At 46.4% G+C, this 21,038-nt stretch overlaps 2 protein-coding genes and 1 long non-coding RNA gene across 8 annotated transcripts in view; all 3 read left to right on the top strand.

Moving 5' to 3' along the window:
• On the top strand, positions 1–4,403 carry LOC118383136 (acyl-coenzyme A thioesterase THEM4). The gene is made up of 7 exons (XM_052495475.1): positions 1–115; positions 382–530; positions 877–1,066; positions 2,361–2,523; positions 2,683–2,793; positions 2,983–3,107; positions 3,324–4,403. Exons 1-7 carry the CDS (start codon positions 85–87, stop codon positions 3,365–3,367), a joined length of 813 nt encoding a protein of 270 aa, XP_052351435.1. The 5' UTR covers positions 1–84; the 3' UTR covers positions 3,368–4,403.
• On the top strand, positions 1,088–2,354 carry LOC127915358 (uncharacterized). Of its 2 annotated transcripts, none has more exons than XR_008091087.1 (3): positions 1,088–1,320; positions 1,373–1,996; positions 2,101–2,354. It is a non-coding gene; the product is annotated as an uncharacterized LOC127915358 (long non-coding RNA). The 2 variants fall into 2 exon arrangements; XR_008091086.1 differs by having other exon boundaries at positions 1,088–1,736; positions 1,841–1,996.
• A 4,202-nt stretch (positions 4,404–8,605) lies between the features above and the next one.
• LOC127915357 (nuclear receptor ROR-gamma-like) overlaps positions 8,606–21,038 on the top strand; it is a 37,911-nt gene continuing 25,478 nt past the window's right edge. For 2 of the 5 annotated variants that reach the window (XM_052495471.1, XM_052495469.1), the window contains exons 1-2: positions 8,606–9,372; positions 14,748–14,777. In XM_052495471.1, the coding sequence (XP_052351431.1) occupies positions 9,312–9,372; positions 14,748–14,777 (91 nt within the window). In that variant the 5' untranslated portion in view covers positions 8,606–9,311. Of the gene's footprint in view, positions 9,373–14,747; positions 14,778–15,690; positions 15,931–21,038 lie in introns of those variants that run through there. The other 3 variants (XM_052495473.1, XM_052495472.1, XM_052495470.1) reach the window with 2 other exon arrangements.

Genomic DNA, 21,038 nt, shown 5'->3' with positions numbered 1-21,038 from the left:
TACAGATCACATGACCAGCATGACGCGTGTTGCCGGTCGTCGTTCCTTGTGAAGGAAGTGGTTACATGGGGCAGTTAGATACACATGAAAGTCATTCTACCGGCAAAAACCAGAGGCGAGACAAAATTGACAAAAGCTCCGTATTTATCCTCCTGTTGTTAGTTTGTTACAGTAGAACGTTATAGTGCGATGTTAGGTTTGATTCTGAATGTGTATTGCTATCATACCTCAGCCATTAGTCAGTAAAGCTAAAGGGCTAGCAATAGTAGTAACCGTAACAGTAGCTAACGTTAGCTAGGTTACATTAGCTAATTTACTTGTAGTTACATCAGAATAGGGCTTGGCAATCTTACCCCAGCATTGTCATCATGATACGAACAGGAGGAGTGCAGCAGATGGCCAGGGGACTATGCCAAATAATGGGACGTGAAATCTCAAAGGGAAATGTCAACACCAACATCAGACAAATGACTCCAAGAGGGACTCTTCAGCTTCCCTGGTCCTCTATCAACAGTGTCCGAACCATTGCGGTAGGTCCAGAAACACACACACAGCCACACATATTTAGCTAGCTACAAACAGCCCTGACATTAGTGTAGCCTACTGTCAAGGGCAATGTGAGTGAGAACATGTGAGTCATGATTCATCTTACCTAAACATTTGTCATGGTTCCCTTTTCCCGAACGTTACTGCCGATAGAAACGGTATTTATTTTCCCACAATGTGCATTGTCAACTGTGCAGTAATGTATTTTGTTCTGGATGTTTCTTCCGTGTCATGCTGTTCTGTTGTCATACAGTGGGACTCCCTGTATTCGGTCAGATAATAATGTAATAAAGTATGGATGAGGGTGTAATAGTAGTGTTTGTCCACTAGGTGCTGCCCTGGCCTTTCTCTTTCCAGCCACGGGACTTCAGCCTGCCCAACTCGTCCTGGGGCTCTGACATGAGGCGTTTGTATGAGCACTATAACAGCCAGTGTGAGGTAGAGACAGATGACGGAGAGAAGAAGTGGGGGGTCTGGAGAAGACTGCCCAGCTATAACCGCTCCCTCAAGTACGCCACAGGTACAGTAAGGAAGGGTTTCTTCCACATATGGATGGTGTGTGTGTGTACGAAAATGCATGCACTCACTACTGTAAGTCGCTCTGGACAAGATAAATGACTAAAATGTAACGTGTTTGTATGACCCTGTCTCATGTCCTGGGCATAGTGCCTGAGTAAGATGTTGTGTGTATGTGTGTAACTCTGTGTGTCTCTCCTTCCAAGGTTGGGTGTATCTGAGTAAGATGTTGTCTGTATGTGTGTTTCTCCTTCCAAGGTTGGGTGTATCTGAGTAAGATGTTGTCTATATGTGTGTTTCTCCTTCCAAGGTTGGGTGTATCTGAGTAAGATGTTGTCTGTATGTGTGTTTCTCCTTCCAAGGTTGGGTGTATCTGAGTAAGATGTTGTCTGTATGTGTGTTTCTCCTTCCAAGGTTGGGTGTATCTGAGTAAGATGTTGTCTGTATGTGTGTTTCTCCTTCCAAGGTTGGGTGTATCTGAGTAAGATGTTGTCTGTATGTGTGTTTCTCCTTCCAAGGTTGGGTGTATCTGAGTAAGATGTTGTCTGTATGTGTGTTTCTCCTTCCAAGGTTGGGTGTATCTGAGTAAGATGTTGTCTGTATGTGTGTTTCTCCTTCCAAGGTTGGGTGTATCTGAGTAAGATGTTGTCTGTATGTGTGTTTCTCCTTCCAAGGTGGGGTGTATCTGAGTAAGATGTTGTCTGTATGTGTGTTTCTCCTTCCAAGGTGGGGTGTATCTGAGTAAGATGTTGTCTGTATGTGTGTTTCTCCTTCCAAGGTTGGGTGTATCTGAGTAAGATGTTGTCTGTATGTGTGTTTCTCCTTCCAAGGTTGGGTGTATCTGAGTAAGATGTTGTCTGTATGTGTGTTTCTCCTTCCAAGGTTGGGTGTATCTGAGTAAGATGTTGTCTGTATGTGTGTTTCTCCTTCCAAGGTGGGGTGTATTTGAGTAAGATGTTGTCTGTATGTGTGTTTCTCCTTCCAAGGTTGGGTGTATCTGAGTAAGATGTTGTCTATATGTGTGTTTCTCCTTCCAAGGTTGGGTGTATCTGAGTAAGATGTTGTCTGTATGTGTGTTTCTCCTTCCAAGGTGGGGTGTATCTGAGTAAGATGTTGTCTGTATGTGTGTTTCTCCTTCCAAGGTTGGGTGTATCTGAGTAAGATGTTGTCTGTATGTGTGTTTCTCCTTCCAAGGTTGGGTGTATCTGAGTAAGATGTTGTCTGTATGTGTGTTTCTCCTTCCAAGGTTGGGTGTATCTGAGTAAGATGTTGTCTGTATGTGTGTTTCTCCTTCCAAGGTGGGGTGTATTTGAGTAAGATCATTCAGTCGAAGGCACGTCTGTTCACGCGGAACATCAGGGAGCAGGGAGCAGGGTTCGAGTACGTCGTGTTTGTCAACAAGCAGGAGCAGAAGTGTGTGTGTGTGTTCCAGGCTGGCCACCTACTGGAGGGACCCCCGGGGTGAGCTGTTTGTGTGTGTGTGCTGATGGCATGTGTATACTGTGACAATGTTTGTCCTTGTGTGTGTATCTCTGTAAAAATGACACAATCAACTGCTAGCATTCAAACATCATATTTAGTCTGAAGTATACTGTTTATAAATGATGTGTGCGATTCCAGGCACGTCCATGGGGGGGCAATAGCTACCATGATTGACACTGTAACGGGGACCCACGCCACCTACCTCTCTGGGCCTGTCATGACTGCCAACCTCAACATCAACTACCGCAGGTACACACACTTTCTCCCTCACTCCCTTCCTCACTCTCTCCATCACTCACTCATGGCTTATTAAGCTCTAAAAACATGTTTTCATGTTATTGTGGTCATTATTGTAGGGTTCTAAGTGAGGTTCTAGATTTTTCCTGACCACATTTCCTGGTTATGACACATACTGTATCCCTCCTCTCCTCCCCAAAGCCCCATCTCATTGGGTAGTACAGTGCTGCTCACCTGCTCATTGGATAAGAAGGAGGGACGGAAAACCTTTGTTTCCTGTCAAGTGACCAACACGGACAGCTCCAAACTACACACAGAGGCCACAGGTACTGCCTCCCACCCTCACGTGTTGGTTGTGTTTTAGATGTGTGTCATTGGACTTTCAGTCAGTCTGAAGTGTTCTCTCAGTCTTAGTATGTTTGGTTCTTTTCCCTCATCCTTCTCTCCTTCTCCCTCTCTTTCTCTCTTCTTCTCCCTCTCTCTCTCCTTCTCCCTCTCTTTCTCTCTTCTTCTCCCTCTCTATCTCCTTCTCCTTCTCTCAGGGCTGTTTCTGTCAATCACAATGGGACACCTATTAGGAGGATGATGGATAGGCCAGCTCATCGACCAACCAGACGCTACAAACACACGACATCAGAAACAGCACTGACTTCCAAGGGGGTGTGTTTGTCTGCACACAAACGTTTGGGTGTATATCAGTACCTGAGCGTGGGAGTGTGTATGTTTGAGTGTGTGTGTGTGGTTCTGACTGTCAGATCCAGATCTTCTTAACTCTAGCAGTTTGCCTGAGACACCTGATGCCTTGCGCTCCACTGACATAGCCTACAGATACTATATATTATAGACACAACCGGTGGTGGATATTGTACCTCTCTTTCTCCACTGTTACACACTCCTGGACAACCAGCTCCAGTCAGAGTGAAGCTCATAACCTCTGGTATATTATATTCAGGTTGAGGCTGTGAATACAGCTTTTCTGAACCCTTCTCCCCGACAGCTAAAGGTTACGACACTTCTGCATGTGCAAGATTCTCTACTTTACGCACCTCCCTTCACATTTCTCAGTCAATTGTGACTGATAATCTTCATGTTTTACCGGTGAAACGTCCATGCAGCATCTGCATACCTGTGTCTAGTTTCAATCATAGGACATATTTTGCCTAGTGGCACATGCTGTTGAGTTTTGGCCACATGAGAGAAAAATGTGCCTATTTGCACAATCATCCTAAATTCTCATAAGAAATGAGGTGGTGTATTTGTCTTACAGTAATTTTATACTACGCTATTATATTGGGTTCTGTTATGTAGAATACCATCATTGTGTGTGATCTGGCAGACATTGATTCAGATTTGATCTAACTTTATTAAACGAGCACCATTCACCTGAGTAGCTTGTTCTCAAGTAGAACAGAGACTGTGTGTAAAGAAGCTTCGGGACCTTTAGCCATCGGAATGAGGGGTCTAGAAAAGTTGGATCCACAGCCACTCCGATATAGTTTATTTTTTATTTATATAATTCTGAATAATTTATTAGGTATTTTACAGTTTGAGGTTTGAATAATTGCTGATACGTTATTATGTGACCATTGTGACCTCTTGAATAAAGCTTTACCTCTTGGGTACTGTAGACTGTTTTTCAATGGTATCTGGCTCAATGTGGGATAACTTTTCCATTCTCACTGGTCCATGTGTTATAAACAACCTTCAGGCAGACTGATGTCATACAGACCCTTTTCTCTTCATCTGTCGACTTCTCTCTACGAATCTACATCTCCCCCTCACCCCTTCTTCCTTCTTTCCCCTCTTCTTTCCTTCCTCTCTCTCTCTGTCTCTGTCTGTCTCCCTCTCACCCCTTCTTCCTTCTTTCTCCTCTTCTTTCCTCTCTCTCTCTCTGTCGCTGTCTGTCTCCCTCTCACCCCTTCTTCCTTCTTTCTCCTCTTCTTTCCTCTCTCTCTCTCTCTGTCGCTGTCTGTCTCCCTCTCACCCCTTCTTCCTTCTTTCCCCTCTTCTTTCCTCTCTCTCTCTCTCTGTCTCTGTCTCCCTCTCACCCCTTCTTCCTACTTTCCCCTCTTCTTTCCATCCTCTCTCTCTGTCACTGTCTGTCTCCCTCTCACCCCTTCCTACTTTCCCCTCTTCTTTCCATCCTCTCTCTCTCTCTGTCACCCCTGTCTGTCTCCCTCTCACCCCTTCTTCCTACTTTCCCCTCTTCTTTCCATCCTCTCTCTCTCTCTCTCTGTCTCTGTCTGTCTCCCCTCTCACCCCTTCTTCCTACTTTCCCCTCTTCTTTCCATCCTCTCTCTCTCTCTGTCTGTCTCCCTCTCACCCCTTCTTCCTACTTTCCCCTCTTCTTTCCATCCTCTCTCTCTCTCTCTCTGTCTCTGTCTGTCTCCCCTCTCACCCCTTCTTCCTACTTTCCCCTCTTCTTTCCATCCTCTCTCTGTCTCTGTTTGTCTCCCTCTCACCCTTCCTTCTCTCCCCTCTTCTTTCCCCTCTTCTTTCCATCCTCTCTCTGTCACTGTCTGTCTCTCTCTCTATGTCACTGTCTGTCTCCCTCTCACCCCTTCTTCCTTCTTTCTCCTCTTCTTTCCTTCCTCTCTCTCTCTGTCGCTGTCTGTCTCCCTCTCACCCCTTCTTCCTTCTTTCTCCTCTTCTTTCCTCTCTCTCTGTCACTGTCTGTCTCCCTCTCACCCCTTCTTCCTTCTTTCTCCTCTTCTTTCCTTCCTCTCTCTCTCTCTGTCGCTGTCTGTCTCCCTCTCACCCCTTCTTCCTTCTTTCTCCTCTTCTTTCCTCTCTCTCTGTCGCTGTCTGTCTCCCTCTCACCCCTTCTTCCTTCTCTCCCCTCTTCTTTCCCCTCTTCTTTCCATCCTCTCTCTGTCTCTATTTGTCTCCCTCTCACCCCTTCTTCCTTCTTTCTCCTCTTCTTTCCTCTCTCTCTGTCTCTCTCTGTCTCCCTCTCACCCCTTCTTCCTTCTCTCCCCTCTTCTTTCCCCTCTTCTTTCCATCCTCTCTCTCTGTCGCTGTCTGTCTCCCTCTCACCCCTTCTTCCTTCTCTCCCCTCTTCTTTCCCCTCTTCTTTCCATCCTCTCTCTGTCTCTGTCTGTCTCCCTCTCACCCCTTCTTCCTTCTCTCCCCTCTTCTTTCCCCTCTTCTTTCCATCCTCTCTCTGTCGCTGTCTGTCTCCCTCTCACCCCTTCTTCCTTCTCTCCCCTCTTCTTTCCCCTCTTCTTTCCATCCTCTCTCTCTTCTTCCTTCTCTCCCCTCTTCTTTCCCCTCTTCTTTCCATCCTCTCTCTGTCGCTGTCTGTCTCCCTCTCACCCCTTCTTCCTTCTCTCCCCTCTTCTTTCCCCTCTTCTTTCCATCCTCTCTCTGTCGCTGTCTGTCTCCCTCTCACCCCTTCTTCCTTCTCTCCCCTCTTCTTTCCCCTCTTCTTTCCATCCTCTCTCTCTCTGTCGCTGTCTGTCTCCCTCTCTCTCTTTCTTTATTTGTCAGTCTGTCTTGTCTCTGACCCCTCCCTCTTTGTGAATGATCCCCTTCCAGTAAGAAATGAATGACAGGCAGCATTATGGTAAAAACTGACACGTTGACCACATCACAGAGTTCAGAGGATTCTGTCAGCATAAAACCATGGTAACTAACTGATAATAGCAGGCATGGTAACTAACCGATACTAGTAGGCATGGTAACTAACTGATACCAGTAAGCATGGTAACTAACTGATAACACTAGGCATGGTAACGAACTGATACTAGCAGGCATGGTAACTAACTGATAGTAGCAGGCATGGTATTGAACTGATACGAGTAGGCATGGTAATGAACATATGCTAGTAGTCATGGTAATGTACTGATACTAGTAGGCATGGTAACTAACTGATACTAGTAGGCATGGTAATGAACTGATACTAGTAGGCATGGTAACTAACTGATACTAGTAGGCATGGTAATGAACTGATACTAGTATGCATTGTAACTAACTGATAATACTAGGCATGGTAACTAACTGATATTAGTAGGCATGGTAATGAACTGATACTAGTATGCATGGTAACTAACTGATAATACTAGACATGGTAACTAACTGATACTAGTAGGCATGGTATCCATATGATACTAGTAGGCATGGTAACTAACTTATATTCGTAGAAATGGTAACTAACTTATACTTGTATCAGTTAGTTACCATTTCTACAAGTATAAGTTAGTTACCATTTCTACGAATATAATAATAAATATAATAAATAATATGCCTGGTAACTAACTGATACTAGTGGCCCATTTCTCTGGAGTTTCTGATTTAATTAGTGTTTCATGGGAACCCTACAGTGTCCCTCCTCATGAAATACATACACACAGTTTACTGGTGTGGTTTTGGAGTATTTTGCTGTGTGTGTGTGGTTAGGTGTGAACTCCCCCATCCCCCCTCCCATAGGCCCCTCGAGTTTCTGTCCTCATATTGGAGAGAGATGGCTGCAGAGCAGCTGTGTGTGCGTGTATGTGTGCATGCGTGTGTGGAAGACACAGCCAGAGCTGCGGTAGGGAGAGCCTGAGACTCAGGTGTGGTCAGATGGGCTGTGAGGAGCGAGGGCGCAGTGGAACTGAGGTGGACAACTTTCCAGTCATTTCATTTTGTTGAAACCACAAAAACACACATACATTGTATGTCCAGAGAGTAGTAAAGCTTTCTTTCACTGTGAGAGATTAGATTTTTTGTCATATTTTATCTCATGTTTGATTGCCATAATCTGTGGCCCTGGCATATTGTCAGTTATGTATTGATCTGATTTATCTCTTTACAGATTGATGGCCTTCCTCACACAAATGCCATATCATATAGACTAAATAATAAGCAGATCACCTCACTGAGACAGTTAAACCTATATCGCTGGTCCAGCCGAAGGAAACCGACAGTTGCTGAACCGCGCGGCTGTAATTAAAAAAGGATAGCACTGACGCACCTTTCTTGCGCAATCCAATTTCCAAAAGCGCAACAGTCGCTCTACCGCAGAGTTTCAAACGCAGAGGTCAAGATTTCCACGGTCATCTTCTTGAGACCACACCAAAATGAACCGAAACACACTGTTCATCCCGGGTGAAACCTGAGTAGCCTGAACTGAACTGAAGATGAAGTTGGCGATTGTTATATTTACCTGAAGACAAGGCGAAATATGGAGAGTGACAACAGAGAATGACAAAATGACAAAGACGTTCTCAGAGTAAATGAGTTTATCACCACTGTTGCTTTAGTTCAGGACGGTTGGTTACAATTTGCTCCCAAGTATTGTAGCTATTTACAGCCCACACATTTTTTAAAATTGCTTAAATCAGCTTGATCTGATATGACCTGAGTTAGAACCATCAACAACAAGCAGGTTAAGTAACTGTAGTGGTTAAATACAGTACTTTGTTTACACCGGATAATTCAGTACGTTGTAGATTATGTAACGGGTAAACCGGTTCTTTTGTAACCCTTTACCATGCACACTGCTGAAGACTACATGCGCTTCTATTAATGACCGTAATTAAAATGTAATAATAATAATAATAATATATAATATATGCCATTTGGCTGACGCTTTTATCCAAAGCGACTTACAGTCATGTGTGCATACATTCTACGTATGGGTGGTCCCGGGAATCGAACCCACTACCCTGGCGTTACAAGCGCCATGCTCTACCAACTGAGCCACATTATAGACACATTTGATAATGAGTCTATAATTACACATTTTCTTTCTTCTTCATATTTCCAGAGGCCGTATTGCGCGTGGATGCACATGTATGCACACACACAGACACACGTGTTTGCCAGTCTATAGCATTGACTATTGTGTAGTGGGAGCACACCTAGGGATTACAGAAATCAAGCTACTGAAAAAAAAACTCCAGACAAATATATAGGCCTAAACGTTTTGGGTTTTGCTTGCCTGCCCTCATATTTATTTAGGCAAATGCGTTGGTTGGGCTATGTTTTAACCGGGCACTACAGAATAAAGACCGACACGCTGCAACAAACAAACGGCGGTGAGTTATTACATAAATCCTGGTGACATAACCTCTGAGCGGAGCTCGGGCCGACAGCCAGGGCGCAAAGAGCAAGCGGGTTGAAACCGGAGTAGCCTGAACTGCTTGTACAAGGAAGTTCGTTGCAAAAATGAAGTTGGCTGATATTATCCTCACGTGAAGACAACACGGAATATGGAGAGAGAGTGACAACAGAGAATGACAAAATGACAAAGACGTTGTCAGAGTAAATGAGCGTACTGACTCGAACAGAGATGGTAGTGCATGTTTTATAGCGCATGCGCCGTCCCTGCCTCTAGAACAGCAGGTAGTTCTATATATTTAGAATTAAAGATCCAAAGTTTGTGAAGTTATTTATGTTGCATTGCATACTAAGTGCACAGCAAAACGCGCGGTAGAATAGACAATAAAAAGGGGTGTGTAGACACGCTTGTCCCAGGAGTGTGAAGTGGCGTAGTGTGTGTCAGCGCCAGGTGCAAGCACACGCAGTTTGTTTTGACCGGGGGAGTTATGGAATATGAGGAGCCCGAATCACCCGAACACATCACTACAGAAGAACCAATCAAAAGAGGTGAGATATATTATCTTGATTATTGATAGGCTAGGCCAAGTGTATTCATGTGTAGTCGTGGTAGGCTAGGCCTAGTCTATTCAGTCATTTACATTTCACAATGTAAATTATTTGCAGATGCAACTATTATTGTTTTAGCTATACATTGTGGATTGGGTGAAATGAAAAGGTCACAGTTTAGCATTATAAATTAATGCACATTTAAAGGTGAATGCATGTGTATGTGTGCACATTGCAATATACTCGTGTGTGTGTGTGTGTGTGTGCGTGGATGCACATGTATGCACACACACACACAGACACACGTGTTTGCCAGTCTATAGTATTGACTATTGTGTAGTGGGAGCACACCTAGGGATTACAGAAGTGCTGTATGAGTGTTGGTATTCAGTCACTGTCCCCTTCTCCCTCTCCTCCCCCATCACCCTGTCCTCTTCTCCCTCATCACCCTGTCCCCTTCTCCCTCTCCTCCCCCATCACCCTGTCCTCTTCTCCCTCATCACCCTGTCCCCTTCTCCCTCTCCTCCCCCATCACCCTGTCCCCTTCTCCCTCTCCTCCCCCATCACCCTGTCCTCTTCTCCCTCATCACCCTGTCCCCTTCTCCCTCTCCTCCCCATCACACTGTCCCCTTCTCCCTCTCCTCCCCCATCACCCTGTCCCCTTCTCCCTCTCCTCCCCCATCACCCTGTCCCCTTCTCCCTCTCCTCCCCCATCACCCTGTCCCCTTCTCCCTCTCCTCCCCCATCCCCCTGTCCCCTTCTCCCTCATCACCCTGTCCGCTTCTCCCTCTCCTCCCCCATCACACTGTCCCCTTCTCCCTCTCCTCCCCATCACCCTGTCCCCTTCTCCCTCTCCTCCCCCATCACCCTGTCCCCTTCTCCCTCATCACCCTGTCCGCTTCTCCCTCTCCTCCCCCATCACCCTGTCCCCTTCTCCCTCTCCTCCCCCATCACCCTGTCCCCTTCTCCCTCTCCTCCCCCATCACCCTGTCCCCTTCTCCCTCATCACCCTGTCCCCTTCTCCCTCTCCTCCCCCATCACCCTGTCCCCTTCTCCCTCTCCTCCCCCATCACCCTGTCCCCTTCTCCCTCATCACCCTGTCCCCTTCTCCCTCTCCTCCCCCATCACCCTGTCCCCTTCTCCCTCTCCTCCCCCATCACCCTGTCCCCTCCTTTAAGAGAGCCTCATTCTAATGCTTATCTCTCCCCTTTCTCCTCCCTTTTCTCTCTATCTTTAGCTCCTTCTCTCTTTTTATCTCTTATCTATCCCCGTCACTATGTCTCTCTCTTACACATTAGTTGTCTCGTTCTCTCTCTCTTACCCCCCCCACTCTGTCTTTGTCAGATCACCAAGGCTCCCTCCCTCCAAGTTCTTTCTCTGCCTTCCCCCTCACATCCTGCCTCATTCACTCTCCCTCCTCCCATCTTCCCTATCCCTCTCTTTTTCTTCTTACCCCATTCACTCTCCTCCCCTCCCTCTCTACCTCCTCCCCCTCCCTCCCCCTCTCTCATTAACTCACCTCTCTTCTGCTGTCCAGCTGATGGTGTAACTCTCCTTGAGGGTAAACATGGCAGTAATCCTCTATAAAACCAGGGATTAGCTCTTAACTGTGTGGGCCTGTTTTGGGCCTGCTGCATTTGCCAGCACTACACAGTCTAAAATCAAACCATGGCTTCCAACTTAGATTCCTTCAGTCTCTATCACATGTACTCCATACGTCATTCATTACATGACGTCATCCAACAGGCCTAAACCACAGGTGTCAAACTCATTCTATGGTGGGCCGAGTGTCTGTGGGTTTGAACTTCTCCCTTGTACTTGATTAAACAATGAAGGTCACTGATTCGTTAGAAGCTCCCCTCACCTGGTTGTCTACTCTAGGTCTTAATTGGACACAAATTGAAATTCAATAACAAGAACCAGCAGACACTGGGCTCTCCATGGAGTGAGATGGACACCTCAGCTAAATATAGGCTACAGACTCAGATTGATATTTTCATCTTTATTCCCTAAGTTTAACCAGGTCTGGCTGAGAGGGTGCACTGATACAAATACCCTGCAATGATGTCCTCTAGATACTTATCTGGCTTTAGAACACATTAAAACCCTTTCTCACAGTGCCGTGACACTGCATATTACTCTCTCCGTTACTCATTGACAGGACATCATGATAGCTATACAGTTATGCACCAGGGAGCTACTCTCTTCTATACTGTGTACATACAAACATGCACACACAAACACTCACACACACGTAAATGCACCAGCAGTCGCTCCCTTATTACATCACATTATGTGTGGAGTGTGTGTGTAACATGCAGCAGTTATCTCTGTGTGTGTTCTTCTGTCACTCTCCAGCCTGCAGCTGCTATATCTCCATACAGAGTAGGATAGAGAGACGGGGAGAAGGGAAACCCTTGGAAACCGCTTTTGATTAAATAGCGCCGCCTAAATCTTAGCAAGACTTCCATTGTCAGATAAAGCATTGATTGAAAAAGACAGAATGCTGCTGTTTGATTCGATTGAGAGAGCAAGGGAGATAGACAGATAAGGAGAGAAAGAGAGCGACAGAGAGAGATAAGATGGGGTGGGTTGGTATTGATGCTGACAGACCAGTCTTTTTGAAAAGTAGAGCACATTGAGGAGTTGGAAGAAGATAGCGGTTTCCATTTCCTTCATGTTGGTCTTGTGTAACATGGCCTCTTAGTCCCCACACTGTGGTTTGGGCTGATACTCAGTGGCATGGGTCAGGTGTCACTGCAGTTCTCACTGGAATCAGATCATTAGCACTTAGTTTAGGATTTAGTTTAGTTTGGAATCACATGAAATTGACTCATGATCCGACAGCATGGCTTACGTTCTTAGTCCACTGAAGGTTGAAAAGCGACGCAAATCCTTTCTTTTTGTGTACAATCGCAAACGGCAGTGTGTGTGTGTGTGTCTCCGCGTTTTCTGACTCTAAGTGTGTATGTTTTCTGTGTGTGTGTCAAGTGCTCTGCTCTCACCAGACCTCTGTGTTCTGCTTATGAAGCAAACGTGATTTGATGAGGAGGGGAAACAGAGGGAAGCAGTGACAACCACAGCAGACCTTCTCTATCCCAGACACAAAGACCCAGGCTACCTCTGCCTCTGTCTGCCTCCACCCAGTGATGCTTATCTCCCCTGCCCTCTCTCAACACACACGCACACACACTAAAAATACACACCTCAGCTTGGAAACAACCCACACACACACATACACACACCCAGTCTAATATGAACTTTCTCACAATTGTGGTCAGAAAGCTAGACTCCCACCTTCCTCCACTATAACTGTGTCTGTCTTTTACTCACCAAGGTGTGTGTGTATAAATATGTGTGTGTGTGTCTGTGTGTGTGTCTGCGTGTGCCTGAGAGAGAGTTCAAACTCCATCCACACTCTGCTTGTGTCAGCTCCTACTCTCCCAACTGTCTCTTTCTCAAGGCTCTTCCACACCAATTAATTTCATACAACAATTTCATATAACAGACACACATGTGCGCAGAGGCCCAGCATCATCCTGGCATAGACTCAGTCCTCTGTTGTGTCAGAGAGACTTAGACTCAGTCCTCTGTTGTGTCAGAGAGACAGACTCAGTCCTCTGTTGTGTCAGAGAGACATAGACTCAGTCCTCTGTTGTGTCAGAGAGACATAGACTCAGTCCTCTGTTGTGTCAGAGAGACAGACTCAGTCCTCTGTTGTGTCAGAGAGACATAGACTCAGTCCTCTGTTGTGTCAGAGAGACATAGACTCAGTCCTCTGTTGTGTCAGAGAGACAGACTCAGTCCTCTGTTGTGTCAGAGAGACATAGACTCAGTCCTCTGTTGTGTCAGAGAGACAGACTCAGTCCTCTGTTGTGTCAGAGAGACAGACTCAGTCCTCTGTTGTGTCAGAGAGACATAGACTCAGTCCTCTGTTGTGTCAGAGAGACAGACTCAGTCCTCTGTTGTGTCAGAGAGACAGACTCAGTCCTCTGTTGTGTCAGAGAGACAGACTCAGTCCTCTGTTGTGTCAGAGAGACATAGACTCAGTCCTCTGTTGTGTCAGAGAGACAGACTCAGTCCTCTGTTGTGTCAGAGAGACATAGACTCAGTCCTCTGTTGTGTCAGAGAGACATAGACTCAGTCCTCTGTTGTGTCAGAGAGACAGACTCAGTCCTCTGTTGTGTCAGAGAGACAGACTCAGTCCTCTGTTGTGTCAGAGAGACAGACTCAGTCCTCTGTTGTGTCAGAGAGACATAGAATCAGTCCTCTGTTGTGTCAGAGAGACATAGACTCAGTCCTCTGTTGTGTCAGAGAGACAGACTCAGTCCTCTGTTGTGTCAGAGAGACAGACTCAGTCCTCTGTTGTGTCAGAGAGACAGACTCAGTCCTCTGTTGTGTCAGAGAGACATAGACTCAGTCCTCTGTTGTGTCAGAGAGAAATAGACTCAGTCCTCTGTTGTGTCAGAGAGACATAGACTCAGTCCTCTGTTGTGTCAGAGAGACAGACTCAGTCCTCTGTTGTGTCAGAGAGACAGACTCAGTCCTCTGTTGTGTCAGAGAGACATAGACTCAGTCCTCTGTTGTGTCAGAGAGACATAGACTCAGTCCTCTGTTGTGTCAGAGAGACATAGACTCAGTCCTCTGTTGTGTCAGAGAGACAGACTCAGTCCTCTGTTGTGTCAGAGAGACAGACTCAGTCCTCTGTTGTGTCAGAGAGACAGACTCAGTCCTCTGTTGTGTCAGAGAGACAGACTCAGTCCTCTGTTGTGTCAGAGAGACAGACTCAGTCCTCTGTTGTGTCAGAGAGACAGACTCAGTCCTCTGTTGTGTCAGAGAGACATAGACTCAGTCCTCTGTTGTGTCAGAGAGACATAGACTCAGTCCTCTGTTGTGTCAGAGAGACAGACTCAGTTCTCTGTTGTGTCAGAGAGACAGACTCAGTCCTCCTCTGTTATTTTTACTTGAAATGTAACCTTTATTTAACTAGGCAAGTCAGTTAAGAACAAATTAATATTTACAATGGCGGCCTACACCGGCCAAGACCGGACGACGCTGGGCCAATTGTGCGCCGCCCTATGGAACTCCCAATCACGGCCGGGTGTGATACAGCCTGGAATCGAACCAGGGTGTCTGTAGTGACGCCTCAAGCAATGAGATGCAGTGCCTTAGACGGCTGCGCCACTCAGGAGCCCTATTGTTATTGCCAGAGAAACATAGACTCAGTCCTCCTCTGTCAGAGAGACTGAAATGAGCCCAGTTGGGATGATAAGGGACATGGGGCTGAAGGTACAGTAGAGCATTGAACTAAGATGTGAGAGAGGAAGTGTGTCTTGTGTTCAAGCAGAATTTAACTTGTCTTTTCTTTACTACAGGAGACACTGTGTCCAAGAAGACTCATTTGAGTAAGTGTTTGTGTTTGTGTGTGTGTTTGGTTATGTGTCAATATGCCTGTCTGTTCATGCCCATGTGTTATGTGTGTGCTAGTTATATGAGCATGCAGTGTGGTTATGCCAGGATCGCTAGTATTTGCACACGTTTGCACCTGTGCTGAAACACACACACACACACACACACACACACACACACACACACACACACACACACACACACACACACACACACACACACACACACACACACACACACACACACACACACACACACACACACACACACACACACACACACACACACACACACACACAGGTTTCTCTGTGGTTCCAACATCAACATTATAGCTCTGTTATGCACCTGTGGTACTTTGTGTAGACAGTATTCTCCTGTTTGCTGGATTTAGGTTTGGAGATAAACTCTATATTGGTATTCTGGCATCTGGATGCAGATGGTATCAGATAGCATCTCCTTCATATGTGGTGGTGTTTCTGGGATGTTTCTGCTCCTGACTACAACACACCTGTTAGTTTTGAGTGTAGGGAGAACATTGAAAAATGTCTGGTTGGTTTTCATGATACTAGTTTTCACTTTGAATAATAATCAGACCGATGATGGGATGTGTATCATCAGTCCATACTCAATTGACTAGTTAGGCTGTCACTGTGCTGTGGCTACAGTCCAATCCTCTTGACGTGTTAGAGAAGTACAGTATATGTCCTTTCATGCCAATAAAACTTTTTTTGTGTTTCAATGTATATTTGAGGGTGATAGACTGGTGGGTACAGAGAGTGGTTAAGGCTTTGAGGGTGACTAGGTGAGGCGGTTACGCACAACAAAGAATGGGAAAAAAGTACCGTATGAAAAGAGAGAGAGCGAAAGGGGAAAGGCCCTCTGTCTTTCACACGCACTGTGTGACTGACAGAGCGCTTGAGCAGTGACTAGCGGAGACTCTGAGGCCTAACCATGCTGTAGGCACACTAAGATAGTCACTCGGCAAGAGAAAGGACAGACAGAGAGCGAAGAGAGGAGAGAGAGAGAGATCAAGACAGTGACAATTTGACAGTGATTGTGAATTGAGGGTGACAACAAGAAAGAGAGAGAGAAATAGAGTTTGTGAAAGTGGGACAAGAAGACTGAGAAGTGGAGTGAAGATGATGCGAGGTAGGAGTGATGGCCTTGATTTAATGTGTGTTACTCGGTACAGTACCGTTTCTCTGTGTGTGTGAGAGCGAGAGAGTGTATACTGTATTGTAGCCTACATTTGAAGTATGTTTGTTTGGCTTTTTTTCGTCCCCCATTCTCCTTCCGTATTCCTCCAACTCTTCAAGTACAGCAACAGCAACGTATCCGCTCACAGTCATATTCATTTCTAAACTCAAAACATGATCATGTAAATAGATTTTCCAGAATGATTATAGTGCACTGTGTTTCAGCCTGTTGGCATGTCCAACATCCTCACCAGATCCTGGTCCTGTTTCTTTCCAATACCTCCAACAACTTGACTCTGTAGCTGCTCTTCAAGTTTACATTTGACATTTGAGTCATTTAGCAGACGCTCTTATCCAGAGCCACTTACAGGAGCAATCAGGGTTAAGTGTCTTGCTCAAGGGACAGATTGTTCACCTAGTCGGCTTGGGGATTTGAACAAGTGGTTAAGAACCCAACTCATAACCTCTAGGCTACCTGCCCCCCCCAACTCATAACCTCTAGGTTACCTGCCCCCCCAACTCATAACCTCTAGGCTACCTGCCCCCCCAACTCATAACCTCTAGGTTACCTGCCCCCCCAACTCATAACCTCTAGGTTACCTGCCCCCCCAACTCATAACCTCTAGGCTACCTGCCCCCCCAACTCATAACCTCTAGGTTACCTGCCCCCCAACTCATAACCTCTAGGCTACCTGCCCCCAACTCATAACCTCTAGGCTACCTGCCCCCCCAACTCATAACCTCTAGGCTACCTGCCCCCAACTCATAACCTCTAGGCTACCTGCCCCCCAACTCATAACCTCTAGGCTACCTGCCCCCCAACTCATAACCACTAGGCTACCTGCCCCCAAGTCATAACCTCTAGGCTCCCTGCCCACCCAACTCATAACCGCTAGGCTACCTGCCCCCCAACTCATAACCTCTAGGCTACCTGCCCCCCAACTCATAACCACTAGGCTACCTGCCCCCAAGTCATAACCTCTAGGCTCCCTGCCCACCCAACTCATAACCGCTAGGCTACCTGCCCCCAACTCATAACCGCTAGGCTACCTGCCCCCCAACTCATAACCGCTAGGCTACCTGCCCCCCCAACTCATAACCTCTAGGCTACCTGCCCCCCAACTCATAACCTCTAGGCTACCTGCCCCCAACTCATAACCTCTAGGCTACCTGCCCTCCCAACTCATAACCTTTAGGCTACCTGCCCCCCCAACTCATAACCGCTAGGCTACCTGCCCCCAACTCATAACCGCTAGGCTACCTGCCCCCAACTCATAACCTCTAGGCTACCTGCCCCCCCAACTCATAACCTCTAGGCTACCTGCCTCCCCAACTCATAACCTCTAGGCTACCTGCCCCCAACTCATAACCTCTAGGCTACCTGCCCCCCAACTCATAACCTCTAGGCTACCTGCCCTCCCAACTCATAACCTCTAGGCTACCTGCCCCCCAACTCATAACCTCTAGGCTACCTGCCCCCCCAACTCATAACCTCTAGGCTACCTGCCCCCCCAACTCATAACCTCTAGGCTACCTGCCCCCCCAACTCATAACCGCTAGGCTACCTGCCCCCCCAACTCATAACCTCTAGGCTACCTGCCCCCAACTCATAACCGCTAGGCTACCTGCCCCCAACTCATAACCTCTAGGCTACCTGCCCCCCCAACTCATAACCTCTAGGCTACCTGCCCCCCCAACTCATAACCTCTAGGCTACCTGCCCCCCCAACTCATAACCTCTAGGCTACCTGCCCCCCCAACTCATAACCTCTAGGCTACCTGCCCCCCCAACTCATAACCTCTAGGCTACCTGCCCCCCCAACTCATAACCTCTAGGCTACCTGCCCCCCCAAGTGTCTGCTTATTTTTGTTCTAGTTCTTCTAGAAGCATAATGGAGTCCGAATAGAACTGTTTCGTCTGATTCTACAGGGCTGTAGAAGTGATATAATGTAACCATTTACTTTGATAATAATGTATATATTTCAAAACATCTTGCACAGCATTATCACTTATTGTAAAAATACACAAGTGATGTAGTTATAAAAATGTCAATGTGGAAGTTGGGCTTAATCAGTCTTCAAAATAGTTGGTAGTTTTTGTCTAAATATGTAAATGGTTAACTATGACTACTTGTTTAGGTTGTTTTGAAACCAAATGAGGGATCTTTGAAGCGTCTAATTGGTTAGTAAGTCGGCACGAGGACATTTATGTGTCATTACTGTGGTCATGGATACTGTCCTGATATGACTAAGTATTTTACCTGCTTATGTTTCAAAGACTTAAATTACAGCAACACATTTCCATGTTCTCTCACTACCACTCACACAGTCTGTGATGTGACACACGAGAACTACCACTCACACAGTCTGTAATGTGACACAAGAGAACTACCACTCACACAGTCTGTGATGTGACACACGAGAACTACCACTCACACAGTCTGTAATGTGACACAAGAGAACTACCACTCACACAGTCTGTGATGTGACACAAGATAACTACCACTCACACAGTCTGTGATGTGACACACGAGAACTACCACTCACACAGTCTGTGATGTGACACACGAGAACTACCACTCACACAGTCTGTGATGTGACACAAGAGAACTACCACTCACACAGTCTGTAATGTGACACAAGAGAACTACCACTCACACAGTCTGTAATGTGACACAAGAGAACTACCACTCACACAGTCTGTGATGTGACACACGAGAACTACCACTCACACAGTCTGTGATGTGACACACGAGAACTACCACTCACACAGTCTGTAATGTGACACAAGAGAACTACCACTCACACAGTCTGTGATGTGACACAAGATAACTACCACTCACACAGTCTGTGATGTGACACACGAGAACTACCACTCACACAGTCTGTGATGTGACACACGAGAACTACCACTCACACAGTCTGTGATGTGACACAAGAGAACTACCACTCACACAGTCTGTGATGTGACACAAGAGAACTACCACTCACACAGTCTGTGATGTAACACACGAGAACTACCACTCACACAGTCTGTGATGTAACACACGAGAACTACCACTCACACAGTCTGTGATGTAACACACGAGAACTACCACTCACACAGTCTGTGATGTAACACACGAGAACTACCACTCACACAGTCTGTGATGTGACACACGAGAACTACCACTCACACAGTCTGTGATGTGACACAAGAGAACTACCACTCACACAGTCTGTGATGTAACACACGAGAACTACCACTCACACAGTCTGTGATGTAACACACGAGAACTACCACTCACACAGTCTGTGATGTGACACACGAGAACTACCACTCACACAGTCTGTGATGTAACACACGAGAACTACCACTCACACAGTCTGTGATGTGACACAAGAGAACTACCACTCACACAGTCTGTGATGTGACACACGAGAACTACCACTCACACAGTCTGTGATGTGACACAAGAGAACTGCCACTCACACAGTCTGTGATGTGACACAAGAGAACTACCACTCACACAGTCTGTGATGTGACACACGAGAACTACCACTCACACAGTCTGTGATGTGACACAAGAGAACTGCCACTCACACAGTCTGTGATGTGACACACGAGAACTACCACTCACACAGTCTGTGATGTGACACAAGAGAACTACCACTCACACAGTCTGTGATGTAACACACGAGAACTACCACTCACACAGTCTGTGATGTGACACACGAGAACTACCACTCACACAGTCTGTGATGTGACACACGAGAACTACCACTCACACAGTCTGTGATGTGACACACGAGAACTACCACTCACACAGTCTGTGATGTGACACAAGAGAACTGCCACTCACACAGTCTGTGATGTGACACAAGAGAACTACCACTCACACAGTCTGTGATGTGACACAAGAGAACTACCACTCACACAGTCTGTGATGTGACACACGAGAACTACCACTCACACAGTCTGTGATGTAACACAAGAGAACTACCACTCACACAGTCTGTAATGTGACACAAGAGAACTACCACTCACACAGTCTGTGATGTGACACAAGATAACTACCACTCACACAGTCTGTAATGTGACACAAGAGAACTACCACTCACACAGTCTGTGATGTAACACACGAGAACTACCACTCACACAGTCTGTGATGTAACACACGAGAACTACCACTCACACAGTCTGTGATGTGACACACGAGAACTACCACTCACACAGTCTGTGATGTAACACACGAAACTACCACTCTGTGATGTGACACAGTACCACTGTCTGTGATGTAACACACGAGAACTACCACTCACACAGTCTGTGATGTAACACACGAGAACTACCACTCACACAGTCTGTAATGTGACACAAGATAACTACCACTCGCACATTCTGTGATGTGACACAAGAGAACTACCACTCACACAGTCTGTGATGATCTGTGATGTGACACACGAGAACTACCACTCACACAGTCTGTGATGTGACACACAGAACTACCACTCACACAGTCTGTAATGTGACACAAGATAACTACCACTGCACATTCTGTGATGTGACACAAGAGAACTACCACTCACACAGTCTGTGATGTGACACACGAGAACTACCACTCACACAGTCTGTGATGTAACACACGAGAACTACCACTCACACAGTCTGTGATGTAACACACGAGAACTACCACTCACACAGTCTGTGATGTGACACACGAGAACTACCACTCACACAGTCTGTGATGTAACACAAGAGAACACACGAGAACTACCACTCACACAGTCTGTGATGTGACACACGAGAACTACCACTCACACAGTCTGTGATGTAACACACGAGAACTACCACTCTGTGATGTAACACACAGTCTGTCTGATGTGACACACCACTCACAGAACTACCACTCACACAGTCTGTAATGTGACACAGAGAACTGCCAACACAAGAGAACCACTCACACAGTCTGTGATGTGACACACGAGAACTACCACTCACACAGTCTGTGATGTAACACACGAGAACTACCACTCACACAGTCTGTGATGTGACACAAGAGAACTACCACTCACACAGTCT

Source organism: Oncorhynchus keta, chromosome 34 (genome assembly GCF_023373465.1).
Source record: "Oncorhynchus keta strain PuntledgeMale-10-30-2019 chromosome 34, Oket_V2, whole genome shotgun sequence".
Taxonomy (NCBI): Eukaryota; Metazoa; Chordata; class Actinopteri; order Salmoniformes; family Salmonidae; genus Oncorhynchus; species Oncorhynchus keta.
The sequence above is the reverse complement of the archived record's forward strand: the minus strand, read 5'-3'. Positions and strand labels throughout refer to the sequence as shown.

What these genes read in the sequence shown, in the direction of transcription:
- LOC118383136 (XM_052495475.1), top strand. Translation starts at nt 85, where the DNA reads ATGAAAGTCATTCTACCGGCAAAAACCAGAG. An exon ending in CTCCCTCAAGTACGCCACAG is followed by an intron (nt 1,067 to 2,360) that starts GTACAGTAAGGA and finishes TCTCCTTCCAAG; the next exon opens with GTGGGGTGTATTTGAGTAAG. An exon ending in CTCAACATCAACTACCGCAG is followed by an intron (nt 2,794 to 2,982) that starts GTACACACACTT and finishes TCCTCCCCAAAG; the next exon opens with CCCCATCTCATTGGGTAGTA.